The sequence below is a fragment of the Panulirus ornatus genome, chromosome 51 (genome assembly GCF_036320965.1).
Source record: "Panulirus ornatus isolate Po-2019 chromosome 51, ASM3632096v1, whole genome shotgun sequence".
NCBI lineage: Eukaryota > Metazoa > Arthropoda > Malacostraca > Decapoda > Palinuridae > Panulirus > Panulirus ornatus.
In genome coordinates this window covers 2028464-2044555 of record NC_092274.1, presented here as the reverse complement: position 1 = coordinate 2044555, position 16092 = coordinate 2028464, and the positions used below count along the sequence as shown (strand labels likewise).

The window sequence follows — 16092 nt, the reverse complement described above, 5'->3', positions numbered from 1 at the left end:
ACATGGACAGACGGGTATATACACTGTTACGAACACGTGTGTGTGTGTGTGTGTGTGTGTGTGTGTGTGTGTGTGTGTGTGTGTGTGTGTGTCCTCGTGTATGGTGTTGTTGCTATTTCTTATCAGGGAGAGGAGTGATGTCTGAGGCTGACTCGGAGTTTCTGTCCACCCAGCATTTGGCGGGGGTCAGCTGCGGGGGTATTTCACCACCGTATGTCATCGCTGCTGAGGTTTGCAAAAAAGACGAGAGTGTGGCTATGCAGAGTGTCTGGGAGCCTCCAACCAATAAGAATTGTTTATATTTCCATAGCCAATCAAAATGTGAGGTTGTATAGCAGCAAGGGTGAACGCTTGTCTTGTACCCACTACACCCGCTGAGATTTCATTCCTCTCTCTGTACCCCAGCAAGGTAAGTGGTGTCCCCTGCTGTAAACCTGTAAGCCGTGCTGTGCTATAAGCCCGTTACCCGAGTGTTGTGCTATAAGTGTTTACTGTGTTACATCAAATTTAGCTAAGTGTAACGATTATGTTTACTGTGTCACGTAAGATCTAACTAAGTGTAATGTTATCGAACAAAGTGTCTTAAAGGAAAGAGAACTCCTGGCTTGAAATCTCATCTGGAATGTTAACTCATGTTCAGTGTTAACTCATGTTCAATGTTGACTCATGTTCAGTGTTAACGTAATGATTCATGCTTGATTTATGTGCCTATCTTTGTAAACTTGAATTCTTTCATTATAAGTAGATTTAATGTAATGCTGGTCTTTAATTCAATCCCATAACTTTATTATTGTGTTATCCCGTTGTGAAACAACAAATCTATAACGTCCTTGCAAGACAAGGATCAGTATAGTATTTGTAACATACATGTTACTGGCGACCTTGCCTGAATAAGTATTGAGTTCGTAACAACACTCAGTTCGGTGTCCACCTCCAACACCATCACACGTCACACTTCACTTATTCCCAAGTGCAGGGGTTAGGACGCCGCCCATCGATCCTTTCCAAAAATTGACCCTTTTACGATAAAGATCATACCTGGAGATAAAGGGGGCCCGATAGCACTGATATTTAAACCTTTAAAACCCCGGCGGTCTGATAACGTCGGCCATAAATGTGAAGATTATACATGCGCCTCATCTCCATCACTGGCAAGGCTCAGAGGAGAAATCTCGTTCGAAGTCGTAATACATCTGCTTCACCCTTGGTGACCTGCGTGTTCGTGGGAGAGCAGGACACTGGGACACTGGAAGGTATGGCCATGGAGTGCACTCTAATATAAATTTCGAATCATGGTACGTGCGTGGTGTATATAATGTTTATATTTCTATATAACTTGGTTATGAGTATGATGTTAAGGGTGTGGTTAGTGTAGTAATACAGGTGTTCTTGTATGCTATTATGTGCGTGCATTCATGGTACGTGCGTGGTGTATATATAATGTCTATATATCGACATACTTGGTTATATCATGAGTATGATCTGAAGTGCGTGGTATGTGCATGATTAGTGTAGTAATACAGGTATTGCTGTATGCTGTTATGTGCCTGCTTTCGTAACGTGATTTTAGTATGCTATGTGCCATGCTATGTACGTAATCATTTGTGGTAAAATGGATCTATATTTCCATGTTATGTGTTCAATGAGTCACTCAGGCGCATTTCAACTGTTCGAAGTGATTTTCGAATATTTCGTGAATATTTTAAAGAGGTTATTTTGTTGATTTGTTTCAGCAAATGTTATTTTGCCGACTGAGTATATCATAGACTGCTGTGTGATGACGAGCAGCAAATCTTAATCATAAGTTTACTGGTGGTTTGAGTGACAAGTTAGTCTTAATGACTTATTCTAGATACAGAAGAAATGTCAAGACTGAATATTCATTTCTAGGTACGTATTGACGTGGAGTGGTACGAGAGAATATTCCTCTCTTTTAAAGTGTTGAAAATAGGTTTGTGTAAGTTAACAGACGCCCATTAACAAATAGGGAAACTGACACAGAACGAATCCTAATTTCTTTCGAATCATATCCTAGAATTTTAAATATATATATATATATATATATATATATATATATATATATATATATATATATATATATATATATATATATATATATATATCATCTATGTCGTCTACTGGCTAATCTCTTACGTAATTTCTGAAGTGATTTACCGGAATCACGTCTACACACATAGCCACAGTCTTCATAAAAGGGAGGATGAATCGCTCCCCGTGTGAAAGTGACGACAGATTTACATTTTCGCAAAGGCGCCAGACACAGGACGACACCAACGGTCAACATCACGATTACTTACATAGAGCCAAGCGGACGGGGTCGTAAACGTGCCTTTAACTGCTGGTTTGAGCGAGTAATCTCCATTGACGCTGGAATAACAGCATCGAATACAGGAGATCAGCTGAGGGAAGATGGGTACAATCTCTCGAGTACAGAGTCTTCAGTGGTCGAGATGGGATTTCGTTATTATCTGACATACATTTTTATCTACCTCTTACGACAAAGATAACGGAATTACCATCATGACCCACAGTGATGCTAAGTTACAGTAACTATGTTCTAATATATATATATATATATATATATATATATATATATATATATATATATATATATATATATATATATATATATATATATATATTATACTTGATCGTTTTTCCCACGTCAGCGAGGTAGCGCCATGAGACTGACGAAGAATAGCCCATCCACTCATATATACACATACATAAACTACCATAAACGCATATATACATACATATACATATCTACATACATATACATACACAGACATATACATATGGACACATGTACGTATTCATACTTGCTTGCCTTCATCCATTCCAGACGCTACCACGCACTACGGCAAACACCACCGCCAATCCCCGCTTCAGCGAGGTAGCGCCAGGAAAACAGACATATTTCACCAACCTCTAATATCATGCAGTATGTGTTCTATCTACCCCCCACCAGGTATTGCTGTGTGCATCTGTTATCATAATGGCTGCTTTTGCCGTGGCTGATTACGTGGTTTTCATCACCTCGCTGGCTATCTCCCTGGGGATAGGTAAGTTCTTAACATATTTGCTTATCTTAAGTCTTATCTGTTAAGCAAACTTATGTTTTTGTTGCACAAGACTGTGCAAGGCCTTGTTTGCATACGTTCAGCTTGCCTTTTTTGAAGTCTGTGGTCTATGAATATACTTAAAGACTTGATGTTAAAACACAAAAGTGTTATAAGTAACCTGACATCTTAAGTAGGTTACTTAAAAGTCCTGAGGTCAGCTATGACAAGTGTGAGACAAGGAAATTTGGCCACAAAGGCCACTTGAAAGGGGAGAGAGAGAGAGAGAGAGAGAGAGAGAGAGAGAGAGAGGCTTGAGGTAAAGGGTCCGTGATCAAATGGTAGTCCATTACAGAATGGTGGGTAACCACCCCATGATTACCCTATGACGGGTAACTACCCCATGGTTACCAAGTGGTGGGTAACTACCCCATGATTACCCTGTGACGGGTAACTACCCCATGGTTACCAAGTGGTGGGTAACTACCCCTTAATTACCCTATGACGGGTAACTACCCCATGGTTACCAAGTGGTGGGTAACTACCCCATGATTACCCTATGACGGGTAACTACCCCATGGTTACCAAGTGGTGGGTAACTACCCCATGATTACCCTGTGACGGGTAACTACCCCATGGTTACCAAGTGGTGGGTAACTACCCCATGGTTACCATGTGACGGGTAACTACCCCATGGTAACCATTTGACAAGCAATCACCTCATGATCAACCACCTCATGGTTACCCATTAGACAAGTAACTCCCTCATGGACGCAGACAGTCATGAGTCGTTGACCATCTGACGACGGACCAGTAATACCATGATGTATGGCGATGGCAGGAGAATCACCACTTTGTGTGGGCCAATTGTAACCCACACCGTCTCCTCGTTCAGGCTTGTTCCAGTGGTGGAGGAGCCGAGGTCTGGACACGAAGGACTTTTTCCTTGGGGGTGGCCAGATGAAGCCCATCCCAGTGGCCCTCTCCTTCTTGGCTGGGGTGATCTCAGCTATATCTATATTGGGTGAATTCTCTGTCTATCCCACGGGTTGTCAATGCCACAGTGTTGATATCCCACAGGTTATAGATGTAGTAGTGTTGATATCCCACAGGTTATAGATGTAGTAGTGTTGATATCCCACTGGTTATAGATGTAGTAGTGTTGATATCCCACAGGTTATAGATGTAGTAGTGTTGATATCCCACAGGTTATAGATGTAGTAGTGTTGATATCCCACAGGTTATAGATGTAGTAGTGTTGATATCCCACAGGTTATAGATGTAGTAGTGTTGATATCCCACAGGTTATAGATGTAGTAGTGTTGATATCCCACTGGTTATAGATGTAGTAGTGTTGATATCCCACAGGTTATAGATGTAGTAGTGTTGATATCCCACTGGTTATAGATGTAGTAGTGTTGATATCCCACAGGTTATAGATGTAGTAGTGTTGATATCCCACTGGTTATAGATGTAGTAGTGTTGATATCCCACAGGTTATAGATGTAGTAGTGTTGATATCCCACTGGTTATAGATGTAGTAGTGTTGATATCCCACTGGTTATAGATGTAGTAGTGTTGATATCCCACTGGCTATAGATGGAATACTGTTGATATCCCACAAGTTACACATGTAATAATGTTGATATCCCACAGGTTACTGACGTAAATAGTGCTTATAATCCCACACTATACAGATGCAAGGGAGACATTTGCTTGGATATGGGACTTTACATATTCCAATCATCATCCCACAGGTAACTCCTCTGAGATGTACTACTACGGGTCTCAGTTCTGGATGTACACATTAGGCATTGTCTTTGGGTCGTTACTAACTACCCTGGTCATTATGCCCATCATATACCCACTCCGGCTTGTCTCCATATATGAGGTAAGTCGTTACTGAAAGGACAAATCTTTTTTTTTAGGGCGCAACCCATATTTTTAGCGAGTCTGATTGAATTTGAAACCAGCATTACCTAATAGGCCAAGTTTTTATATATGTATTCTCTGTTGCAAAAGGTAAATTATGTATCTGTTAAGTTTGCCAGGCTATTTCAGGCAAGTTCCCCATCAAAAAGTCATTTTCTTTGATATTCAGAGTAAAAAGAAAACGCACTCTATAAAATTATGGCTAACTATTATAAACCAGAAAAATATTTTTCGCTGTTAAAATTGAACGTTTCTGGTTACCTGTAGGCAGCACACAGGAGTCACGTAGGGGTCCGTGCACACTGTCGACATTTCTTTCGCTGTTTTACATTAACTTCTGTAAAGTTTTACAAGCCTGTGTGCAGGTAATTAACAAACGATCTATATTACGATAATATGAGCGTCAATAGTAGGGACACCTTATGGAAGAATTTCTGGTTTTTAACTTTTGTTTCACAAAAAAACTATTCATGATAAGTTCATGAAATCTACGAAATAAGTTCATACAAATATAAAAACTTTATACTAGAAAAAATCAGCTTCATTTTAAATTTGGCGGAAACGAAGACCTTAAAACTATTTGAAATTTTCTGTAACTATTTCTCCAAATATCATCACCGATTCCAAATTTCCCAAAACATATGCAGATATTTGATGTAGAATGTACTACAATCTCCCCAGTTTGTAAAAGGTCATAGAAGATGGAAAAAAAAAAATCATATCAGATTTTTACAAAAAAAGAAAATATCTGAATTCTAAAAATCTAATTTTTTCCCCCAAGTATCTAGAGATCAGGTGGAACACAACGGTGGTGAGGAAACTGTCGTCAGCACTTCAGGTCGTCAATACATTCATCTTCCTGGGTATCGCCCTGTACGCTCCCTCCCTAGCCATATCTTCAGTCACACCCATCTCTACCAACACGTCCATCATTGCCCTCGGCTTAGTCTGCTCTGTCTACTCCTCTCTTGTGAGTACAATTATGTCTATTTTCAAGTAATTATCTGTAGATTCTTCCATTCTTTACACAGACCCTTATGCATGATAACATTCATGTGTTCAAATACTGTAATTCCAAAGCCTTAAACTCGTTCGTTTTACGGAGGTGCACTTGGAACCTTCCACCACTGAAATTTTAACTCCTGACGCCTCTTTAAATCAGTGTGTAATGATCTATTTAATCCATCTACGGCACACCACTCAGCACCAATAACCGGTGTGAGGAAGCCATTAGAGAGTTAAACACCCTCTCAATCACGTGTATGCAAAGGAGTTCGTACATACACGACCCATGCAGGATGGGAGGAGGATCAGAACAAACAGATCATGTTACGTGATCCTAAGCTGTTTTATCTGTCATGTGACAGGGAGGAGCCAAGGCAGTCGTGTACACAGACAGTTTCCAGACACTTGTGATGTTCGCTGGAGTCATCGCTGTCATCATTCAAGGCTGTATTGAGGCCGGGGGAGCGGCCAACTCCTGGAACATAGACAAGGAACATGATCGCATCGAGTTCTTTAAGTAAGTCTTTCCCTGTCTTGTGGGGGCTGCAATGGGTCACATAAAAATGACCAAGAGGGTTGTAATTTGTAGATAAATCGGTGATTTTTTGAATTCTTTACTGAGGAGTCTTTCTCTCTTATGATTTTTGCTATAACTGGAACGCATCTTGATTTATTCGCTTGATTAATACTGGCCTTCGGAGGTGAACCAATAATGTACGAAGTAATCAGACACCATATCTATTTTCATATATGCTTCTGTCATGAAATCTGCAAATTGTTTTGTAGTCTATTTTCTTACTGAATACGAGACATCGAATCTGTCTTTCATGTAAAACTTAACTCATATATCTACATTTCACGTTCTCAGTGCATGACTATGTATAATTATCCTCAGCAATGAATGCGAGAAGTTGAATTTGTTTTTTGAAATGACAATTGACTCGAAATTTTGTCTTTCTTCTTCCTCATGTATTTAGTTCATGACTGTGTGCTATGTATTCGTCAGCATGGATCCAAACCCGTTGGAGCGTCACACCTTTATGACGACTGTCATCCTCGGAATTTTCTTCTCCGTCACTGTATTTGGCACTTCACAAGCTCAGTATCAGCGCTGGGGATCTGTTGCTACCTTGAAGGAGTCTTACATGTAAGTCGTGTACTGTAAGTTCTGGGGAAATTCATGACTGGAAATGAAATTATACACATACGTCTCTCTTGTTCTTGAGGGTTGGATGGCAAAATGATTTTGCATGTAACCGTTAAAAGGTAAATTGTTCCATACTTTGAATCACATCACCCAGAAGTTAGAGAGAAGGAATGTTTTCCTAGTTTCGTTATCATTCGATGAAGCCAATTTACTCTATCCCGTGCACGCCTTTCACCCTCTTGCATGTTTTCTTTTTTACTCCAGTATTAACATCATTGTACTGTACCTCACAGAGTGATGGTTATGAACGCGATTGGTGTGATAATCCTCTTGTCCCTCATTAACTATGCGGGATTAGTGGTGTTCTCCGTGTACGTAGACTGCGATCCTTTAATGGCTGGATATATTGAAAAGGCAGATCAGGTAGGTGACACTGTGGTAACTCTCATCCCAACTCTCATTTGCCCTTTTTTTTTTTCAACCCTTGCTTCATCCTCTTGACCTGCCGCTTTCTCTTATACATCTCCCAGTCACATGCACTCCTTCCTTGCAGGTATCGTCCAAATGTCTCTCTTTTCTCTTTCACAAACAACTTTACTTTTGTGTAACATTCATTCTATTCCTGTGGCATGTATCTTCAGATTATAATTCAAAAGGTTATATTTTTCTATACTAAATTTACTCGTGCCAAATGTGCAGATTTTTTGAGGGAACCAGTCTTGTTGAGGGGGACTGGTTCATGTAAAATCCACTAATGAGGAGAATATAAACTTGGTGCCTTGCTAGGTCACAATGTGAGGTTGGTAAGCATTTCATAATATTTCCTGATGAGGGAGAGAGTAGTCGACACAGGAAGGAACCACCAGGGCAGACAATGTGGACACAAATGGTCAGGATCAAAAGGATTGAAAACCTTGAGGTTCTAACTATGTTATCTCTATGTTCCCATAACATTGGAAGAATATCACCAGCTTCTGTCACACTGGAAGAACCGTTCATCTAACCTGGTGTTCGCTCTTAAAGTTCACTCTGAAGCAACGGAGATGATCCATAGACTTAACATGTACTGCCTTTATGATTAGGTTTCCATGACGGACATTCTACAAAGATCATGTCATCGTCTGCTTTCAGATCTTGGTGTACTTCGTCGTGGACAAGCTGGGCTACCTGCCCGGTATTCCTGGACTGTTCGTGGCTGCAGTGTACAGCGGTGTTCTCAGGTCAGGAGGAGGTGAAGACATGTCCTCTGTTGAGATGAAATGTTCTACCCATCGTCTGTTCTCAAGCTTAGGTTACACAGCCTTCCTCAGTCACCTGTGGTCGAAACACATTCAGGCAGGAAGTGCAATCCTGTCAAGGTGTTTTTCCAAAGGAGACCATTTTTCTTTAGTGCTGGATCCATTACAGCCTTGAAACTACAGGAACGCTTTATAAGAGGTCATAGGGTGACTTATTTGCAATAGAATAATATATATATTTAACTGTGTGTCTTTCTACCTCTACCACATTAATCTACGAGTTTCCAATTCCTCTTCTACTGTCGCAAACAGCCTCGTTACGACCCAATGGTCCCTCTGCTGTTTGAGTTCAGTGGTATTCAGTTTCATTCATGCGACACTTAACTACGGTACGTAGGACCGTCAGTGGTCTTATGTAGGTAACAACATCAGAGACCTTCTCTGGTAATGTAAGAATATACAGACCATCTACCCCTTCATCCCTTAATCCATGTTCGTCCTTCACACACGTACGAAGCCTGCGTCAGCCAGGAAATATTGTGGTCAAAGTCCCCTTCCTTCAGGGTTCCAGTCCGCAACAATACCATGTTATGTCTCGGTGGATTTCCACACTAAATCTGCTACCTCTTGGGTAACACTACCTGTGGTCACCATTCAGTCTGCCATTTCAAGATATGGCATTTGTAGAGATAGGAATTCTTATCCCCATCACATACCAAATGTCTTTATGAGTGAGGGACACATTTAATTTCGTGGCTGAAAACGACTTAATTTTCTGGTCATCCCCTGTTTATGTGACTTGGTCCCCCCCAAAAGGGTTGAGTGAAGCCTTGAGATGACTGAGCTACGTTAATCTTACGATGCACCAATGTGTCTGGTGTGGTCATCATCCACATATAATTCTCTCTCTCTCTTTTCCGCACCACCAGCTCCATCTCGTCGTCGCTCAATGCCATCGCTTCGAACATCTGGGAGGACCTGTTGCAGTATTTCAAGATATTCTCTTCCGTCAGCGAGGCGCAGGCCAAGAACATCACCATCATCATCTGTGAGTTACAATGGGAAGGGGTTGTGGTTTGTTCCTTGATGACAACCTCCTCATCAAGACGGTCATCTCTGTCGAACGACTTTCGTAACGTATACATCACTCTACTTGTATTTGGTCAAAGACTTAAAGTTGTGGAATTCTTATCGAAAATGCACAGGGGGACAAGACTGGAATATGAGTTTAAGCTTGGTGGAAAATGGTCATTCTAAACCCTTTCAGTGTTGCTGGCTGTACATTTTCACTCTTAATTACTTTTCTATCAATTTCTACAATGTCTAATGTTATGCTGCTCTGGTGGGAGCAGTTTCTTGTCAAGTTAAGAGCCAGAGGACGAGGATCTCCCTTCCTTCTTGTACATATCGTCCACCAAGTTTCAGAATTCAATAGGCAAACACCAGTGCTACCGTACTCTCCCGCACGGATGGTGGGATTATGACTGGCTCTCTCTCTCTCTCTCCTTCCATAAACGTATGGTTTCTCACACTTCCAGAAAAGCAATGGTATTTTGTGTTCTACGTCCATCGGAAATGCACTGCGTTCCCAAGACATACACGTAGACCTCGCTGTGTTATCCATGGCCCACACCACATAGTTACTATTGCAGACATTAGCACCCCAAGAATGCGTTATATCGATGACCCATTTTCCCCTCCTTCTTCTGATCAGATGTGGCCATTTTTACCCAGCAGTTGTGGCCTATCTATCTCCACTTTCAAGAAGCAAGCTTTCTCACTTTATGAATAACTGTTTTCCTTTTTGTTTCATAGTTATGTTTCTTTTATCATTCAGGGCCTGGTACCAGAGAAGTCGCCTTTTTTCATTGGAAAAAAAAAATAATATATATACATTTTTGAACCTTATTCCATCATGGTGCAAATTTTTTGCTCTCTCTCTCTCTCTCTCTCTCTCTCTCTCTCTCTCTCTCTCTCTCTCTCTCTCTCTCTCTCTATCTATCTATCTTTCTCTGGTGCAGGGATGTTATCGGTGATAATCATCTTTCTTTCTTCCTTTCCGCAGCCATGGTTTCGGGTCTGGTGTCCATATTCCTCGGGATCCTAGCAGGGAGTATGGGCGGGTTGGTGCAGGTCAGCTACTCCATCTCCGGGGCCTTCAGTGGACCAATCGCAGGCATCTTCTTGACCGCCATGCTATGCCCTTGGGTCAGCGCCACGGTAAGCAATGACCCCCCCCCCCCCCCCCCCACCCCACCCCAAGGGGTTCTGAAATGCGCTGGTCGCAACATAAACCGAAGCGGGATGACGCGACATGGCCGACACTGAACGCCACTCACTCGCGTCTCTTCCTTGTGGTAAAATCTGTTTTGCTTTTTCTCGTACAGAGCGCGGCGCTGGGCGGCCTCTCGGCTCTTACCCTATCCTTATGGATGGTTGCGGGCAGCTTCTTGTACGCCCCACCACCAAAAATGTTGAGTCTATCCACTGCCGGCTGCTCGGAGGCCAACTTGACCACCTGTGCACCTCCGTACACCACTCTCCTGCCCCCTTCTACCACCACTACAGATAATCTTGATCCCAACGTGTAAGTCGGTATTTCATTTACATTTTCCCCTCATGTGTGCTCGATGCTTCGTATATCGGTTGGATGCTTGGGTGTCCACACCACTAGGTACACTACGTAATACTGGGCAAGCGCGGCTGCGTCTATTATGGTGTGGCCGTCGGCAACTCAAGGGTGGGCCGTTTTGATACCTGCTTCTTTCCCCTACACGTCAAAGCTCTGGAACTCTCTACCATCTCATGTCCTTCCCACTCACTCTGACGTGGCACATTTCAAAAGACAAGTCCTTCACTTTCTTAAAAATTCGTCAGTACTTTCACCTTTGTCTTTTCTTTTTCCGTTTCATAATTCTCTCTATATTCCAATTAAGACCCAGCCTTGATGTCGGATTTTGTCCATGACTGGAGACTTCAACAAAGAGCGACTTGTCTTATGAGGAAAATGTCCAATCTTGCCTCTATGCTCTGCTCCTTGTTTTGGAAAGTGACACAAAAGGGAAACATTTTTATTCCCCAGCTCCTACCAGTCTTAGCTTCCTTGTTTCATAACGCTAAGGGATACCTTTTCCACGGGGGAAGATCATTTGCATAAATTCCTATGTTTCCCTGAATCGTAGTTGTGGTTGTGGCTACACTTTACATTGGGTCTAACACACATCCTTTCCCACCCCATGACAGATTGGGGCCCCCCCTTGCTGAATCTTCTGTATAACATCTCATGTTCTATCATTTTGTGTCAGTCTGGCCCATGTTCTTTTGTTCTTTGTCGGTGACGATGTGGGGGAAAAAAATCTCTGAATTTTCAACAGTCTGCATACCCCCACGCCCCCCCCCCCCCAAAAAAAAAATTGTTCTGGTTGCAACATCATAAACCACAAACGATTTCGAAATAGTCCAACATTACTGACAGACCTTGATTGTGTGTTTCCGATCACCCAAACATATCAAAATACAGACGGAGCTGAGGAACACGAGAAAGCGTATTACAACGCACAGTATACCATAAAGCCATAAAGTGCGTGTGTGCGTGTGTGTGTGTGTGTGTGTGTGTGTGTGTGTGTGTGTGTGTGTGTGTGTGTGATGGGCAACAAAAACCAGACCTTAAAGTTTGAGACTGATTATAACAGTTATGATACATTTCTGCTGTCGTGTCTTGTAATATCCCCCCATACACACACACACACACACACACACACACACACACAGTGGTTCTGAGATGACCCAGTGTTACCTACACTGTCACACCTTCTCTCCATCCACAGTCCTGAGGTGTTTCCTCTCTACCAGATCTCGTACTGCCTCTTCGGCGCCATAGGAGTGATCACGTCTCTCGTCATGGCCAACGTTTTCTCCTGCATCGTAGGTGAGTACAGCTTTAACATAGACACACACACACACACACACACACACACACACACACACAACACACACACACACACCTCAGGGGCCAAGTGAGGCGATCTTTTCCTTTAAGACAATGCATTTTTCGTCCTAACTACCCAGGCAGGTGTGTTCACACCCTTCGTCAGCCTCAGAACACACTCTGGTGGCACCAGGTATCACAACGCACCTCACCCACTCGCTTCCACACCACGCACTCACACCGTGCGTCACCATCACCACGCACTCACACCATGCGTCACCACCACCACCACCACGCACTCACACCGTGCGTCATCATCACCACGCACTCACACCATGCGTCACCACCACCACCACGCACTCACACCGTGCGTCACCACCACCACGCACTCACACCGTGCGTCACCATCACCACGCACTCACACCGTGCGTCACCACCACCACCACGCACTCACACCGTGCGTCACCATCACCACGCACTCACACCGTGCGTCACCATCACCACGCACTCACACCGTGCGTCACCACCACCACCACGCACCCACACCGTGCGTCACCACCACCACGCACTCACACCATGCGTCACCACCACCACCACGCACTCACACCGTGCGTCACCATCACCACCACGCACTCACACCGTGCGTCACCACCACCACCACGCACTCACACCGTGCGTCACCATCACCACGCACTCACACCATGCGTCACCACCACCACCACGCACCCACACCGTGCGTCACCACCACCACGCACTCACACCGTGCGTCACCACCACCACCACGCACTCACACCGTGCGTCACCATCACCACCACGCACTCACACCGTGCGTCACCATCACCACCACGCACTCACACCTTGCGTCACCACCACCACGCACTCACACCGTGCGTCACCACCACCCACGCACTCACACCGTGCGTCACCACCACCACCACGCACTCACACCTTGCGTCACCACCACCACGCACTCACACCGTGCGTCATCACCACCACGCACTCACACAGCAAACAGCCATGGCCTTACAGGGAACTTCATTATGGACTACTTTAACACATCTCTTTCCTGAACCCATCAGGGATTTTCACACTTCCCTGGCTCCCTAAATCCACCATGGTCTTCACCCACAAGCCTTCATCACCTCTTTGAATTGATCAAAATCACAATAATGTCTTACTAATAAGTCGTATTTCTCTATTTCTCACCGTTACCTTGTATAACGTTACCAGATACTGCCATGAGCCACTTCTCAGGTACATATAACTTTCTATTGTATCTTAAAACTTTCTTAGAAAAATAAACTTTCGTTCCTCACCCTTTCAGTCACCACACCATCTGCGGCACCAGCTTTTGTGTACTTTACAACATTATTTACATTCTCCTCACCACCATCTTTCTAGTCATCCTCTTTACCCTGGTCGAGAGTTCATTTTAAATACAATTAGAAAAAGGGTTGAGGAAAGGTGTGTCATGTGGCTTCACCTATGTATTACACGGGAAAGACAAAAAACAGAGACCCACGACTGGATTGTCTAGTAATAAATAAATAAATAAATACATAAATGAATATATAAATAAACTTGACAGGAAAATGTCATTTCGCTCAGCATTTTTTATGCTATCACCGACTCCCCCGCTACTTCACATAAGCCTTCTAGTGTCCCCGTTACCGCAGTCGTTTATAAGTAATTTCTGGCGTTTTCTAAGTGTTACTTATAAAGATACCTCAGTCAATCTGTTCAGAAAATAACAAAAGAACACCACGATCGAAAATTACTCCTTAGGGCACAAATAGTTTCACTGAAAGATAAAGAAATTATGTTCAATAATATTCTATGTTTAACTCATTATCTTTTTCATACTTCCGTTTCAGGCTTCCCGCACCCGTCTGAAGTGCCTGAAATAGCAGTCAATAAGACGAGTTTCAGCTTCTACTGCTGGCTGCGAAAGCATGACAAACACAAGTCAACAAAGGAACGATTTTCTGTCACAAAAAATACCAAAGAAAATGAGAATCCATCTGGCTGTGGTCAGGGTAACTTAAAAAATTCGGAACATTGTCATGTGCAATCGAGCGTTTCAGTGTCTGGTCCACACAAAGGTAAGTTACGTGGTCATGATAACCCAGTACCAATTCATGATGAATAATAATAAAAAGAAATGTAGCAAAGGCGTTCATACAAGAAAAAAAAAAAAGGAATCCTGTTTTAAGATGAGACAATAAAAATTTTGTTAACATAAACAATGATATTTCAAACCGAGTGTTTTGGTTGGTAATCTTATCTGTTGAAAGGAAAATGGGTTTACAATCTTATCCCATTTTTATGCCTTGAAAATCATTGATACGAAAGGTATGTTAGCCAGTATGTTTGAGCGAAAATCCTAATATGTTAATAGTCAGCAACTACCCAGACATTCATCGCAATTTTAGTTTGAACAAAACTGTACAAAAAAAAAAAAAAAAAACATGACGTAGACATCTTAGATTATTCTGTTTAGTCCAAGTCAAAATGTTCAAGTTTTTCTCTCCCACATTCCATGTTGGTGTAGGTACATTCCCTTCCCATTTCTGCATTTCCATTTCTCGCAAATGGTCCATACTATCACAACCCTGTGTCACCTGCATAGCACAGCAAACACCTACATTGCTGTGTCCATAGCTGTTTTCGTCTGTCCATCGGTCTGTACATTATCTACCTATCTATCTATCTATCTATCAAGCTACATCTCTGATGTTTCCTCAAGGGTGGCCACGTCAACAGTGTCCATAACTAGTTAATTCCTTTGCCTCCTCTCAGCCATTACAGCCTCACCCTTAACAGACCAATGGCAGAGGGCAAGTCTAGCGCTGTGTTATCAAAGGCTCCTGTCTCATGTCTTCCCGCTCTTATCGATCGCTCGTTCACCTCATGTCTTCCCGCTGTTATCTCTCTCTTATCGGTCACTCGTTCACCTCTGTCCAGTGTCGGGAAAACTGCACTTCAGCCTTTGCAATGACTACCCAGTGTTGGGCAAGCTCCCAAGGATTTCCCCTCGACCATAAATCATAAACTTGTACCGGGAAACTTCCAAATGGATTTGGGTCTCGAACAGAAGTGTGGAGTAATCATAAATGGATCCCAGAAGCAGCGCTGGTGTTTAAGCCGTGAAGTTTTGTTCTAAGATACGTAAAAAGACCAACCAGTATGTGATAAACCTATTCTTTTACATCCTGGGTCCGTCATTAAATGCGTTGATGCTTCCAAATATATGATCAAGTTGTCTATTTGGTAACATTCTCCCTACATACACCCAACCCTTTAAATGCTTTTCTGGCAATCCCTTCCCTACATCTGATCATTTGGTATTTGACAACTGAAATATAGTATTCTTGACTGTGAGATTTTACTTACAAATATACAATTCCAACACCAATTTAACCTATGCATAGAAAATACCGGGAGAAATGATTAAGCCCAATACATGGACACGGTATTTTGAAACGGCTATATATGATAAGAAGGCCACTCACTGTGATATTTTAAGGTATCAAGTATCTAAATCTTCCTTGCGTACGTGTTCTATTGTCGCCTGTTTATACAGTGATGGATCATGGGTTCTATATGGGTTACTGTAATCTATACCATGAGAATACAGAACGGGTTAAGCGAGTTAGTGTATATATATAAGAGTTACCGCTTAAATATTTTTCGTTCTTTGTAAAGGTAAAATACTCATCACAGAAAATGGTAATCTCCATGTAACCTTAACCCAAGTTA

The 16092-nt window shown here is 42.6% G+C and overlaps 1 protein-coding gene across 4 annotated transcripts; it reads left to right on the top strand.

Moving 5' to 3' along the window:
• Positions 1-1100: 1100 nt before the first annotated feature.
• LOC139764753 (sodium-coupled monocarboxylate transporter 1-like) lies at positions 1101-14565 on the top strand. Of its 4 annotated transcripts, none has more exons than XM_071691618.1 (14): positions 1101-1253; positions 2993-3086; positions 3979-4107; positions 4841-4974; positions 5797-5985; positions 6383-6537; positions 7027-7167; positions 7461-7590; positions 8299-8387; positions 9335-9453; positions 10471-10625; positions 10793-10992; positions 12233-12333; positions 14208-14565. In XM_071691618.1, exons 2-14 carry the CDS (start codon positions 3020-3022, stop codon positions 14480-14482), a joined length of 1884 nt encoding a protein of 627 aa, XP_071547719.1. In that variant the 5' UTR covers positions 1101-1253; positions 2993-3019; the 3' UTR covers positions 14483-14565. The 4 variants fall into 4 exon arrangements, with proteins under 4 accessions (XP_071547719.1, XP_071547717.1, XP_071547720.1 ...); XM_071691616.1 differs by having other exon boundaries at positions 8299-8525; XM_071691619.1 differs by having other exon boundaries at positions 8299-8525; positions 12258-12333; positions 14208-14346.
• The last annotated feature ends 1527 nt before the right edge of the window (positions 14566-16092 follow it).

Excerpts from the sequence above, each read along its gene's own strand:
- LOC139764753 (XM_071691616.1), top strand. The coding sequence starts at position 3,020 with ATGGCTGCTTTTGCCGTGGCTGATTACGTGGTTTTCATCACCTCGCTG. Across the intron at positions 6,538-7,026 it reads GATCGCATCGAGTTCTTTAA|CATGGATCCAAACCCGTTGG; the intron begins GTAAGTCTTTCC and ends TGTATTCGTCAG. Across the intron at positions 7,591-8,298 it reads ATATTGAAAAGGCAGATCAG|ATCTTGGTGTACTTCGTCGT; the intron begins GTAGGTGACACT and ends GTCTGCTTTCAG.